The sequence below is a fragment of the Magallana gigas genome, chromosome 2, assembly GCF_963853765.1.
Source record: "Magallana gigas chromosome 2, xbMagGiga1.1, whole genome shotgun sequence".
Taxonomy (NCBI): domain Eukaryota; kingdom Metazoa; phylum Mollusca; class Bivalvia; order Ostreida; family Ostreidae; genus Magallana; species Magallana gigas.
In genome coordinates, this window is record NC_088854.1 from 525,745 (window position 1) to 539,370 (window position 13,626).

Sequence of the window (13,626 nt, forward strand, 5' to 3'; positions counted from 1 at the left end):
CCTGTTGTGTATAATAATGTTTTGTTTGTTCCATGCAACGATGTAGTCATTATGGTATTCCTGGACGAATCAGAGAAAAACAGCGTCCTTGTTGTTTTATCAAACACTATCCCATTTGGTTTGTTAATTGATAAAGGTAACTTTACAACAGTTCCAGTCTGAAGATTAACCTGAATTATCCGTCCATGTGTGTAATCTGACGCAATAATGAAATTTGCTGTCAAAACATCTACAACAGAAGAAAATACTTAAGGTAAAAAGATATTTTATTTCTAAGACACGTATATGTGAGCTCAAATTGTAACTGATTTTTTAAATAGGATTGTATTGATGTTTATCAGTATAATAATATACAGTAAAATTATAGGCACTTAATTCTACACTATAAAAATACAATCGTTCTTTATTTTCGTGGAATTGGGTTACCTATAATGCAGAGCGTTGGAAGAAGTTTGAATCATTAAACAACTTTTTAAATTTAAAGTGTGATTCATATTTGGAGGTCTTTGCTTTGAAGTCCTATTTCGTATTTAGCGTATTTTTACAAAGCAATTAATAAACCATGCATCAATATTTACAAATAAAACTTTAGGCATTGTTTTTGTTTATTTTGTGCAATCAAAAAATTATTTTTGTGAACACTTACATTTTTTTCGGTGTATTGTTACAACATTAACAACAAGTCGGTTAAAATGCAAAGAACACAGGCGTATTAATTAATAAAACATGAATAAATCTGACACAATTATCACTGATACTATTCAAAATGATATAACAATAAACTGAAACGACAACCTTATTATCCCAGTTATAAAAGGAAGACTAAATTTAAGATTATTCTCCCTTGTTACATCTGACAATTCCAGAAGGAAACACACTGCACTTTTCTCTACCACTTACCTGACGTTTTGAAATACACAACTATAAATCATCTAAAAACACACTTTCTTAAACAATGAATGACGGTCATAGACTATTCAAAGAGAAATGAAATTTCAGAATTAAAATTGAATTCAAAGCTACCAAATGCTGATATATGCAATGTATCGCCTGTTTTTATAACAGACAACGACGCAATTTTAACTTTGGCTTTAACATGGCATGGTTAACTAGAAAGTGCAAATAATCACAAATCTGGGATTTTAGAGAATTCCTAATGTTGAAACAGGACGTTCCTTGCGAGAACTTATCTGAGTCTATACACGTCAACATACAAGAATACCGAAAACTTAAAATCGGGAAAAACATGGATTCGTTGAATACCAAACCATTTATTATAGAAACACTGCTGAGGAAAACATTTTATCAGGATATTTTTTAAAACTAAACTGCCTACCATACAGTAGCATTATGAAGTCTTGATAAACCAACGTAAACCTATGTACGGTTTGATAAATGGGTACCCACCACTGTCACAACTCTGATCTGGTTGTAGCTGTAGGCCAATATCGCATTCACATCTGCGACCATTTTTTTCGGGAACACATAATTCTCCACACTCACCATTTAAGATTTTGCAGGTACCTGATTAACATAAATTCATTAAAGATGAAGGCACACACAGAATCATGGTTATGAATAGTTTTGCAAATTTTAGATACAAAACAGAGAGAGAGAGAGAGGAGAGAGAGAGAGAGAGAGAGAGAGAGAAGTAGTGTATTAAATAAGATATCATATGGCATATTTAAATACCTCGTACGTCCTTTTCTAAAGACGAATCAAACACAGCGACATCTTTTAAATTGTTTAACGTATAAGCTACATATTTTGAACTAGTATCGGTTTTCCTCCCAAAAAAGAGTTTATCTCCATTTATCCATCCAAAGAAATCCTGCAATGACATAGTAATAACTAGATGCTGTCATTAGACAGTAATACCCGCACCATGCGTTTGCCCCTAGATAGCACTGTTTTGTACCAGTTTAATTAAAAATGAAGGCTATATGCAAGCTCCGGTAACCCAATTAAAATTTATAATTTTCATAACTGAAGGATGAGATCCCTTCCCATATGAAAATACACATCGTGACATGAGCAGCACTTTATGTGCAATAAGGGGTAGAACTGTTTGCAGTGAATTTTCAGTTAATGAATAATCTTAACATTTTATGTCATAGAAAGTATAATGGTCTACCTGATTATTACAAACAAAATTAAAAATCAAATTATGCCCCCTCCCAGTGGCGGTTGCCGGTTTTAGATTTGCTTACATGAACATCATCGTGTGCACAGATTTAGAAAAGGGGTGGGAGTGAGGGGTCCAGACCCCCCCCCCCCAATGAAAATTCATTTATATCAATTGTAAAATTACCAAAAATACACCTTGGACCCCAATGCTCTTACAGACATGTAAACGCTTAAACCCATTGCGCTTCCATGTTAGGTAACATTATTTGGGGGTAAATATTTAATCAATATTTAATATTGGGGTTTTGCATTTCAACAGACCCGGATGATAGTGTTGAAAAATTGTGCAAGGTCTTCTTAGTGACTTCCAAATGGAGAAAAGATGTCAACATTTTCCATTATAAATCGTCCAAATGTGCTGCATGAATATTTTGGGATCGACAGTCTATAGTCCCAATATATAATCGGAAAATCAAACCAGGCAACGTCTAGAGCTCTCGATTCGGATCATATGTATATAGCTGCTGGAATAAACAACTGCTTAGTAATGCAAACGTAAACAAAATTGCATTGCTAAAAATACTAGTTTCACAAATTACTAGTTTCACAAATTACCGGGTATTTTAATGTTTACTGTATTTTGATTTTTAATGTCGTCATTCCTACGGTTTTTTTCTTCCATCTCAATGATACTGTATCGTCTGTATGATAAAAGATCGTCTAGAACACCGAAAATTCAATTTTGATGTAAGTATATACATGTACATCATATTTGAAATATAAAAATACTCAAAACACGCTTAAAACGCTTTCACTAACTGCGTACGTTACGCTGATATGCCAGCAATACCATATAAGAAAAATAAGTAAAAAGTTATAGCTAATTTGCTCGTTTAATCATGTTAATGTTTCACAACTCGTATACATTTGATTTTTCCGTTTCCGTACTCAACTAAAGCCGAATGAATACGATGCTATAATTGATATTCATATGAATATTAATAAGATAAAAACATGTTGATAATCATTCATTAGATATAAATAAAAGATATAAAGTAAATCGTTTCTGGCCAGTCTATACCCTTTTTAAGCGATAAACGTGATGATATTTTCCATTCCGTTCTGCTTTCCGTTCCGTTTTCCGTTCCGCGTTTTAGCAACACCCATACATACATGTCTGTGTTTTCCTAATGCAGAAACGGATTAGTTAAGATCAGCTAAAGGAATTCATTATTGTGTTTTAATTGGATTATCATTATGATGTTGACCAATTTAGGTAAGCATAAAACATGTAGTAGCAGTAGCACACTAAAATGAGATGCCAGCATACATATATAAGTTCTACTTTCACTTTCTAAATGTGATCTCCCTTTGACACCATACTGTATCATCATCTTTTAATATTTAAATAAGCTTATCATCGTTACCTATCCTATCGCATTTGTAAAGTTTCTGTCATTTTAGTTGCAAAAATAATTTTTTCCATTTGTTAGACTGCATGCACTATTGAGTTGACCCCATATTGACCCTGTATAAACAATTTCTTATTAAATTTGTGTATTACATATAAGTAGGTGTATACACTTATCATTTTTATATGAGTTATAATAGGAAGGAAGGAGTATTTCTTTCTTAATGTATTATAATGCATCAAATACAATGTAGGTCATGACCTTATGGGACTGTTCTGACCCCACGAAACAGGAAAATACAAAATATCTTCTAATGTCATTATGATGCATCAAATGGTGTAAAGTACATTAATGACCCCCAGGTGTTGTCTGTAACCCCCCCCCCCCCCCCCCGCCTTTATGAAATAGGAAACGATATGATACACTGTATATTTTGTTAACTTCTGAGATCTGAGATCCTCATCCCTAAACCATATAATTTATTTTTGCTCTTTGTGTCATTGCGCGTAAAATTGTATGTAGATTATGCCCCCTTGGAGACACCCTGACATTTTAGAACTAGAAATAATAATGTATTTTTTCTTATTCATATGTTATACAGTAGTGTTTGATCCATGTGGGTAAATCCTACAGTGGTAACAACGTTATTGTTGACAAGCCAATCGTGTTAAATAGTTCGTGTAACGTGGGTGATCGTTCGTGTAACGTGCGGGATCGTGCGTGTATCAGGAAAAATATTTTGCGTTTTTTACCGTGCGTGTTCGTGCGTGATCGTGCGGTTTTTTCGTTTTGTAACTTTTTTTACGGAATGCCAGGATTTATTCTTAAAACAAAGACAAGTAGTTTTTGTAAAACAATGTGAATTTAATAAAACTTGTTTTATATAAGAACATTGACAGTTGTTTACATTCATTCTCTCTTTCGTCGTTAAATACATTTTTGTATTTCCAGTTCATTCAATCCTTTGTTCGGTCGAGTTAGTTTTGCTTAATTTTATAATCAGCCTATATCAAGCATCAATTGTGTCTTGACAAATAATTTCAATCATATTAGCAAAAGCGACACGTTGGGTGAAAGCGGCCAGGCTTACCCATTCCCCGTTTTAAACTAAACGATTATTCCTAACGTTTTTCTTTCAGATGAGAATACGATACGCATTATTATCTAATAGATTGTATACACATTTGTTTGAAATAAAATTTATTTAGACGCTTTAAAATTTAGAATAAATAGAAATAAATCAATTATGTACTGTAAATTATGAAAATATTGGATGTGAAAAATCGAAATTCTATTGAACAAGGTAACAAATTTACCTGTATCCCGCATAATTAAATCGTACGTAAGAGAATTAAATTACATAAACAGTCAACTCGTATGTAAATAATTTTGTGTAGTTTATGCATTATCTTCATTTCTATTACACGTAATTTTCTTTAACTTATGATAGAAGTTAATATTCGTTATGGAGACAAAAAATAATTATTTGTGTAAGAATCCTTTATATTTGTGTATGGATGTGTAAAAATGTTAACTCGTAAAATACAAAACAGTGCATGACTAAAGTACATGCCGCTTTTCAATAAAACACAAACATAAAGCAATACAAATTAAAGTAATACGTTTCCTTAATTCTAATCTTAAAAATGTATTTTGATTTTGCGTGTTTAATGGTGTAGAATCGTTCGGTTGCGTGTTTAATCGTTTTTGTTCGTGAAGATTCAGTAAGTTAGTGATCGTCCGTGTAACGTGCGTGATCGTTCGTGTACCGTGCGTGATCGTTCGTGTATCAGAATCGTGCGTGTTATTTGTCAACAATAACGTTTCTACCACTGTAGCCTAATGATGTCACTGCTTTGTTTAGGAGACTTTACAATTGCCCCAAATAGGCGAATACACATGGAAGTGATGCATATAACATTTTGTTTATAAATCTTAAAAATTGAATTAAGCAATTTCCAAAATATTAATGTGAATCACGAGAGAAAAAGCAATCAAGAAATGATTTAAAATTTGCTACTGTACACATGTAAGAATGTATTAAGAAGACTGAATCTTTATAACCAGGTTAGATTGGGGGGGGGGGGGGTGCGGAGGTGAATGTGGAGTATAAACATTTATAATTTGAATCATTTATTGTTATTAATTTTAACTTGTCAATGAATACTACTTATTGATCCCAAGGTAGAAATATGACCTCTGATCATATCTCAATAGATCATTTGTCAATTATGCAAGGTGTTATATAATCCTTTTTAAGAATAACATTTTTTACCAGTTTATAAAAGCTTTTAGACACCCAAATTATATTTTGATTTTAATAGATCATTCGACAAGGGGGGGGGGGGAGAACAGTTTATATTTGAGTTTGTTTGGGAGTGGGGGTGCCAAGTCATATATTTGACAATTTTTTAATGTAATTTAAAATAAGACTAAGCCATACTACAGCCATGAACATGAATAGTATAGAACAAAACACAAACTAATATATGTACATGTATATATACATAGGAAGTATTACAAAACAGATGATTGATCTATATCTGGGTTCTTAAATTGAATCATATATCATGTACATATTATATTATTGTTTCTTTGTTCAAGGCATCTAAGATGGTATGTAGATCATGATCCCAAGTGCTCTTCCTGAAATTATTAAATATTATAAAAACCATTGAGATCCCCACCTTAATCCAAAGATATTATTCCTCCTTAGGTTATGCAGGCGCATCAGATCATTATGGCATGTAAGTCATGACCCTAAGGGGTCATCCTGACCCCCTTAGAATCCGAACTTGTCAATTATCTTTAAATTATTGATGTTTGATGATCCTATATCTATTTAATCTTTATTATTAAGTCTCCCGAATGAAATTTGGAGACTTATTGTTTTTGAACGGTTCTTAATACATGTATTATTATTCTTCATCTTCTTTTTCTTCTTTCCTGCTCTGTACTTGTTTCTCAGAGATGGCTGAACAGAATTGTACAAAACTCTAGGATATGATAGGCCTGCATATCTAGTTGTGCACCCTGGTTTGATTTTTCTCATTTTGGGTTAGACAACCACTTTTCTGGGGAGGGGGGAGGGGGGTGTCAAAAGGGTGTGGGGTCTAACATTGAACCTTGTAGGAAGAATCGTAGACTCTATTGTAAATGGTAACTTGAAAACGGACACAGATAATAATATAGGGTTTTCATAATCATATATTGACTGTTACTGGCAATATATAGGGTATTTTAGATCTGACCCCTGGGGTCATCCCCACCCCCCCAGGAATTTAAAATTACCATATATCTCAGAAACTGTTATAATCATGACCCCTAAACCATATATATTCATGTTTCTGATGTCAAGGGGGCATCAAATGTTATATAGGTCATGGGCCCTGTGGGTGGTCCTGACCCCCTCAAACAGCAAGTCCCTTAATATCTTCAAAACAGTTGAGATCCCCACCCTTAAACCATATATATTCTTGTTCCTTGTGTCAAGGGGCATCAAACGTAGGTCATGGGCCCCGGGGGTTGTCATGACCCCCCTTGAACAGGAAGTGCACGAATATCTCGAAAACGGTTGGGATCCCCACCCCTTAACCATATATATTTTTGATCCTTAAAGGGCATCAAAAGGTATGTACCGGTAGGTAATGGGCCTCAGGGTTAAATTTAATTTTTCAAAACCGTAATGCACATCTATGGAACAGTTCCTATCATATCCCAAGATATGATGTGTCTATCCATAAAATCATAAAAGGAGTTCTAGGATCTATGTTTTTTTTAAGTGATAAACGTCAGTTTTCTGCTACTTTTGACTCCCTGGATGAAATATAAATTTTGAAAATATAGAACAGTCCCTATTATATCCCAAGATATGATTGTCTATCCATTAAATCATAAGAGGAGCTCTTGGATCAATGTTTGTTTTTTTAGTGATAAACATCAATTTTTTGCTACTATTTGACTCCCTGGATGAAATTTAAATTTTTAAAACCTTATTGCACATCTATAGGACAGCCCCAATAATATCCCAAGAGATGACATAGCTACTCCAAAAGTTGTAAGAGGAGTTCTGGGAACTATATTTTTTTTTGCCAAAAAACGTCATTTTTTGTTGCCCACTGATCCCCTAAATAAAAAAAAAATCTGGAACCTGATCACGACTCAGTATGACACCCCCAATCATATTCTAGAAGATCATTTGGCTACTGCCCCCCCAAAAATGACGTTTTTGAAACCAGTTTTTTTGTAAAAAAAAAAAAACGTCATTTTTTAGCCATTAAATGACCCCCAGGACAAAATTGAAAATTCCTAAACCTTATTGCGCATCTATAGGATACCCTAAAACATATTCCAAAAGATGATTTGTCTACTTTTGAAAATGTAGGAGGCGTTCGAAGAAGAAGGTTTTTTGTGAAAAAACGTCATTTTTTACCAATTATTTGACCCCCAGGACTAACAGAGAATTTTTGAAACCTTTTTACAAAACAACATGATACCCCAAATCAAACTCCAAGAGTTCAGTTTACAGGTTTTTAAGATGTAAGAGCAGTTTGAGAAAGTAAAACGTGACAGACGGACGGACGGACGGACGGACAGACGGAACAGGGTAACAACAATATACCCGAACTTTCTTAAGAAAATGCGGGTATAATAAAAAAATATAAAACATTATTTTTATGAAAATAATTATACACGATTTTTTGAAAAATATTCCAATAAAAAATAACCTTATAAACAAATGCCTTTGTAGCTCCATTTGTAATGATGTGACTTTTCATATCGGAACCGTTTGCCATCGAGCTTTTAATCAACGTACGATCTAGCCAGTAGAGTCTGTATTAAAAAAATGATACTGCAAGCTATTTGGGTGAATAAAAGCAATATTGATTTAAAAGAAAACAATTAAAAAGGCTTAAAAAGGTACCTGTGACTTGTAACGTCATATTGTAACGAACGTGGATTGTTTAGGTTTGCCGCCGATATTAGAACTGTTGGTGTAATTCTGGTCCAGGATCCACGAACTATTGACCTATCTGATAACCCTGTTATCCAGAACAGGGCGCTTAAATAAAGTTTTTAACAGCAGTGGTAAGTAAATGCCATTGTCTGCTTAAAACTGAAGGATTTTTTAAAATTTGATTTTTTTCTTTTTCCAAGACAGATATTATATGCATTATATATTCTTTTTTATCTCAGCCTAGATTAAATTAGTCTTTTTCAAAATTTCTACTTAAACCTTGGATTGTTTATCGGGGGTTTTGGGTAATGTCACAACATTGCAATTTATTTTAGAAAAGCAAAGTCAGATATCATTTTTCAAAACACATAATACGAGTCAAACAGTTTAAGTACCAGCTTGATAATTAAATAATAGAAACAACTACTGTACTGCTTACCCATTGTGAGGATCTATGGTTAGAGAAGCGGATTGATACTGGTTGGTATATATGGTGGCACTGGTTTGGGAATTAACTGAGAAAGATCTTATACTCGACGTAGTGGGTTCCATCCATCCAAGAAGTTTTGCAATCCAATCGAACGTTAAGTCTGTCATTAAAAAACATTAAAAATGAAACATTAAAATGATGCTTGCTGTCCATACAAATTATGACAAAAATTAAATAAACATATTAAGTGGCATAGATAAATGCCTGCCCAGGATAAATATGTAAATTACACCATTTGTTAAGTGTCATTACAGTATGACGATGGTTGTATTGGAATGTTCTCATGTGCTCTAGGGATTAGGTTATAATGTACCTCTGGCGGATGAAACAGATGCAATGGTGCTTGTTTTCTGTGAAATAATGTCGTGTTTCTTTAACGAACCACTACTACTGTCTACGAAGTAGATGATGTCAGAAATGGCGTCAACAGCAAATGTCTCAATAATGTTGTTAGGAATTTGCATGTAATTATATCGATTTGACTGGCTACTAGCTGAGTGGACTTCATGCATGGCAAACATCGATGCGTTGCTTACGATAAAACCCCTCTCAAAAAACCAGGACTTCTCTGAAATAAATTATTTCTTTCAATAAAAAATATTCTTAAAAAGAACACAGATATGGTGGCGATAGTTTATTTCTGAATGTAGTTACTTTATATTATCTTGTTTCTTCAGTATTATTTGTACGACAAAGAAGTAGATGAAAAACCAATACCTATACATGAAATGTTATTGCTATCAAATATAAATCCTTCATAACAGAGGCACTTTGGTCCCGACCGTGCATTGAGACAAATGTGTTCACAATTAAAAGTACGACATGGATCTGTAAAAGGGACACAATTCAATGATTATCACAAACTTTATTCATGTGTCAGAATAAATAAATAAATTTTGATTCGTTTTTTTCCACCTTTATATATGTTCCTGGTAATCTCTCTCTCTCTTTCTCTCTCTCTCTCTCTTTCTCTCTCTCTCTCCTTCTCTCTCTCTCTCTCTCTCTCTCTCTCTCTCTCTCTCTCCTTCTCTCTCTCTCTCTCTCTCTCTCTCTCTCTCTCTCTCTCTCTCTCTCTCTCTCTCCATGAATTGTATATTCTTATTTACATTGCACTGGTCACTTCCTATTTTAACCAACAAGGAAAAACAATCACGATATAACTTTTAAACTTTGCTGAAGTAGCAACGTGTTGTTGGAGTGGACAGCATGCAGTTAGTTCATGTAGTACGATGATTATTTCAGACAAAAGTATCATACTTATACCACTTACTACTAAAGGATCTTATGGACTCATTATCATACACTGTTATTGCATACGGCTTTGCTGATAGGAAAGTTCGTGAGTAAAGTAGAGATCCAGATGAAATATCAACTGCCAGCATGGACTTTGAACCAACACTTACTGCGACCAGCATATTCTTATAAAAAAATCAAATTAGATGTAAGTAATTTTACTATAAAAAAATCCACGTTTTCGATCGACAAGATGAATTGCTTTCGTTTAATGTATAATAGAAAAAAAAACTAACGTGAAAATTGTTCTTTTGTCAAAGTTTACATCTTATTTATTCAAACACTGTTTATTTAATTGTATTTTATCCTTTAGAACAAAACTGATGTCGGCTTCATTTTTTTCAAATATCAGATTTGCATTTTTTTAAATGTTTAATAATTTTATTGAGTATGGACTCGAAAACAACCAAACAAAACATTAAAAATGCGTAGCATATAAATGTAACTTTGGTTGTTATCTTTTGATATACACACTCTCACAGCTTACCAGAGAACTTCAACAACTTCGTGGGTACCTGCTTACAAAATAGATTTCATTTCTCTTCCTGTACTAAAAACTAACACGTCGTTACTCTTGGGGGGTGTGAATTACATGAGGGGTGTGAATTACACAATAATTATTTAAGGAAAGAAGATAAAAATAATACCTACCTGGTGGTATGCTAAACTTGTCATTGATATTTGGTTTGTTCGTCTGATTACTCTTCTATTTGCTCCGTCGTAATCACAACCCTCCAGGGTTTGTCTGCCATAGTCTGCCCAATACAATTTTTTATTGTCAAGGTCCACGGTAAGGGCGAGAACTCTTGAAAGTCCCCTGTGAACAATCACAACTCTATCTCGGCCGTCCAAGGTGGCTTTTTCTATTCGGGAATTGGGATCATTATCGGAAAAGAACATAAATCTGTTAATAAAGATGTTAAAAAATACTTTCAATAGCTTTCATGTAAAATGTACCAATAGTTTTTTTTAATATGAACTATGAAACACGTTTTACCTGTTCACCGGATCTAACGCCAGTCCTTCAGGTTGATTCAAATCTTGTTGAACTATGACTTTATAGAACGTGTTGTTGTAATTGTAAGCTGGTTTCATGGCAATCCAGTTAAGTAGGGAGTCACACCAATACAGATTATTTGACACAAAGTCAAATGCAATCTGTCCAATTGCTGCTGACTTGCCTCTAAACTGAACTGAAAATTTCGCAGAAACATTTTGCCAAATTGAAAAATTGTGATAAATATAAATTGTCTCCCCAATGGCTGCAAACACGACTGCTTTCTTCGTATCAGCAGAAAGGCTGGTTATTTGCGAGCTTGAAGGATTAATTTTTAAGCTAACATTCCGGAAGGGATTCACGGAATCTTTTGGAATATCTGTTATGGTTGCAAACGATGCAGGGTTCCATACTCCAAGAATCAGACCTTTGTCCCCAAGAACACCTGAGAATGCATCATGCGAAAATGTTAATCATTCTATACTTTTATTTACTATTTCAGTTAATTCTAAAAAAAAAAAAATACAAATAAAAAAAAAACAAAAACATTTTCATCTTATTCTTAAAGCCAAGTAGATATAGTTAAATTTATTTTGACATATAGCTCAACACAGAATGATTGGCTGAATCATTAAAGGAATCCATTAAAACCACGTATAAAATATAAACAAATATATTAGATGGAGAAAAAAAATATGCAAGTTACGAATAAAAATCTTTGGGTTTTTTTAAATCTTGAAAAGATTTTGTATGGTGTATGGTCAAGTTATTTGATACAAGAAAATGCACAATTGTTCCCTTTACTGCTTTTATATAGGAATGACGTTAATTTTATGGCGAACCGTACGCGCATAATTTACGCGCATGTAACAATTCGTTGTGTTACATGTTGCCAAGTGTGTTGCTAACGCTGAGGGTAATAGTACAGATTATCAACTGCATGGGTTTTTTTTTAAACACAAGAACGCACAAGAAAACATGACATAGAAGTCACATGCAATTTATTTGAAATTGTGATCTTAATTGGTTGACGCCGAAATTTGTTTTATAAATCAAAATGTAACCGACTATGACAAAGGCACTTGATCTTATTTTGATGAAGAATATATCTTTAGAACTGAATTTTGAGGGGTTAAATGCGAGTTGAAACACCATTTAATTGTGTCAATAGTATATATACAAAGTTATGAGTTAGTCTTTCTTCCTGATTATCTTTGCAGCACGTTGCAAAGATAATAAGGAAGAAAGACTTACTAATTAGGATTGCATTTCGAGTCCGATTTATTGACGCGAGAAAAAAATCGTAGGAATGCTCACCGGTGCTTCGCTTCTTATTTGCTTTCAAACCCTGTAACAATTTATGCAAGGAATGTTTGCATTTAAACTCAGATTTGAATTAAGGCAACGTCTCTTCCATAAAAACTTAGTATTACTGTGTATCCAATGTTTAAATTGTATATACTTTCTCCTGGCAATTTGATTTTTTTTTTTGCAAAATGTATTAGTGAATAATGGTGATATTTTTGGGTTATTTTGTCTAAATAATTCCTGGAACGTTTCGTAAAATAAAACTAAACTTGGCTATGTACTAAAGAAATGGAATACTCTAAGAAAAACGTTCCAAAACCTTTCTTGTCATTGATCAATATTAAACGAAAAATTCAATTCAATACAAAGAGATGATATGATAAACCATCCAACCGTTTATTTTTATATTTTTATTTTATAAAAACGATTGGTACTAGAATTGGCAATAAAAGATCTTTTTTTTTTAAATCGTACTGTTTGTGTAAAGAATTCATTTATATTTCGTAGTAATGACATCTCTAGTTAACACTTACCTAACCAGAAGTATTCAAACAGTACCAAAAGTTTAAAAATCCATATTCTTCCTAACTGAAACATCTTTACTTTGCCAATGTGGAAATAAAATATTAAAAATTGTCCGAAAATGTCGTATATATATGACACGCTGAAATAAGGAAGTTGTTTCAAAATTAAGTTAACATCAAATGAGAGGATCAGCTTACTAACACTTAGAGGACTGGGTACTCTCGATACAAGAGTATCTTTTGTCAAGAGGGAGGTTTTACATAAGCGTTGTGTTGACATATTTACTCAAGAAATGAGAATTTTTTCACATTTTCCATAATAGCTACTAAGACAACTTCAAACTTCTCGGATAAAAATTAATGTTGGATCATTGCCATTGTCAATTGACATTCTGTTTAATTTTATAATACTTATAATAAATAGAATACAATAAATTGAAATTCATCTCGCTTTATAGAGATATTTGTGTAAAGTGGTTTTGATCAATTTCTTTTTTCCCCAACATAAAAATGTTACA

At 33.2% G+C, this 13,626-nt stretch overlaps 1 protein-coding gene across 10 annotated transcripts in view; it reads right to left on the reverse strand.

Moving 5' to 3' along the window:
- Window positions 1-13,246, reverse strand: part of LOC105338572 (sushi, von Willebrand factor type A, EGF and pentraxin domain-containing protein 1) — a 33,087-nt gene extending 19,841 nt beyond the window's left edge. For all 10 annotated transcript variants that reach the window (XM_066074380.1, XM_066074387.1, XM_066074381.1 and 7 more), the window contains exons 1-12: window positions 13,118-13,246; window positions 11,277-11,721; window positions 10,931-11,183; window positions 10,257-10,404; window positions 9,704-9,814; window positions 9,300-9,554; window positions 8,936-9,086; window positions 8,464-8,601; window positions 8,267-8,372; window positions 1,693-1,831; window positions 1,408-1,524; window positions 2-229 (exon numbers count right to left, since the gene is read on the reverse strand). In XM_066074380.1, coding sequence (XP_065930452.1) covers window positions 2-229; window positions 1,408-1,524; window positions 1,693-1,831; window positions 8,267-8,372; window positions 8,464-8,601; window positions 8,936-9,086; window positions 9,300-9,554; window positions 9,704-9,814; window positions 10,257-10,404; window positions 10,931-11,183; window positions 11,277-11,721; window positions 13,118-13,181 — 2,155 coding nt within the window. In that variant the 5' untranslated portion in view covers window positions 13,182-13,246. The remainder of the gene's footprint in view (window position 1; window positions 230-1,407; window positions 1,525-1,692; window positions 1,832-8,266; window positions 8,373-8,463; window positions 8,602-8,935; window positions 9,087-9,299; window positions 9,555-9,703; window positions 9,815-10,256; window positions 10,405-10,930; window positions 11,184-11,276; window positions 11,722-13,117) is intronic.
- Window positions 13,247-13,626: the final 380 nt, after the last annotated feature.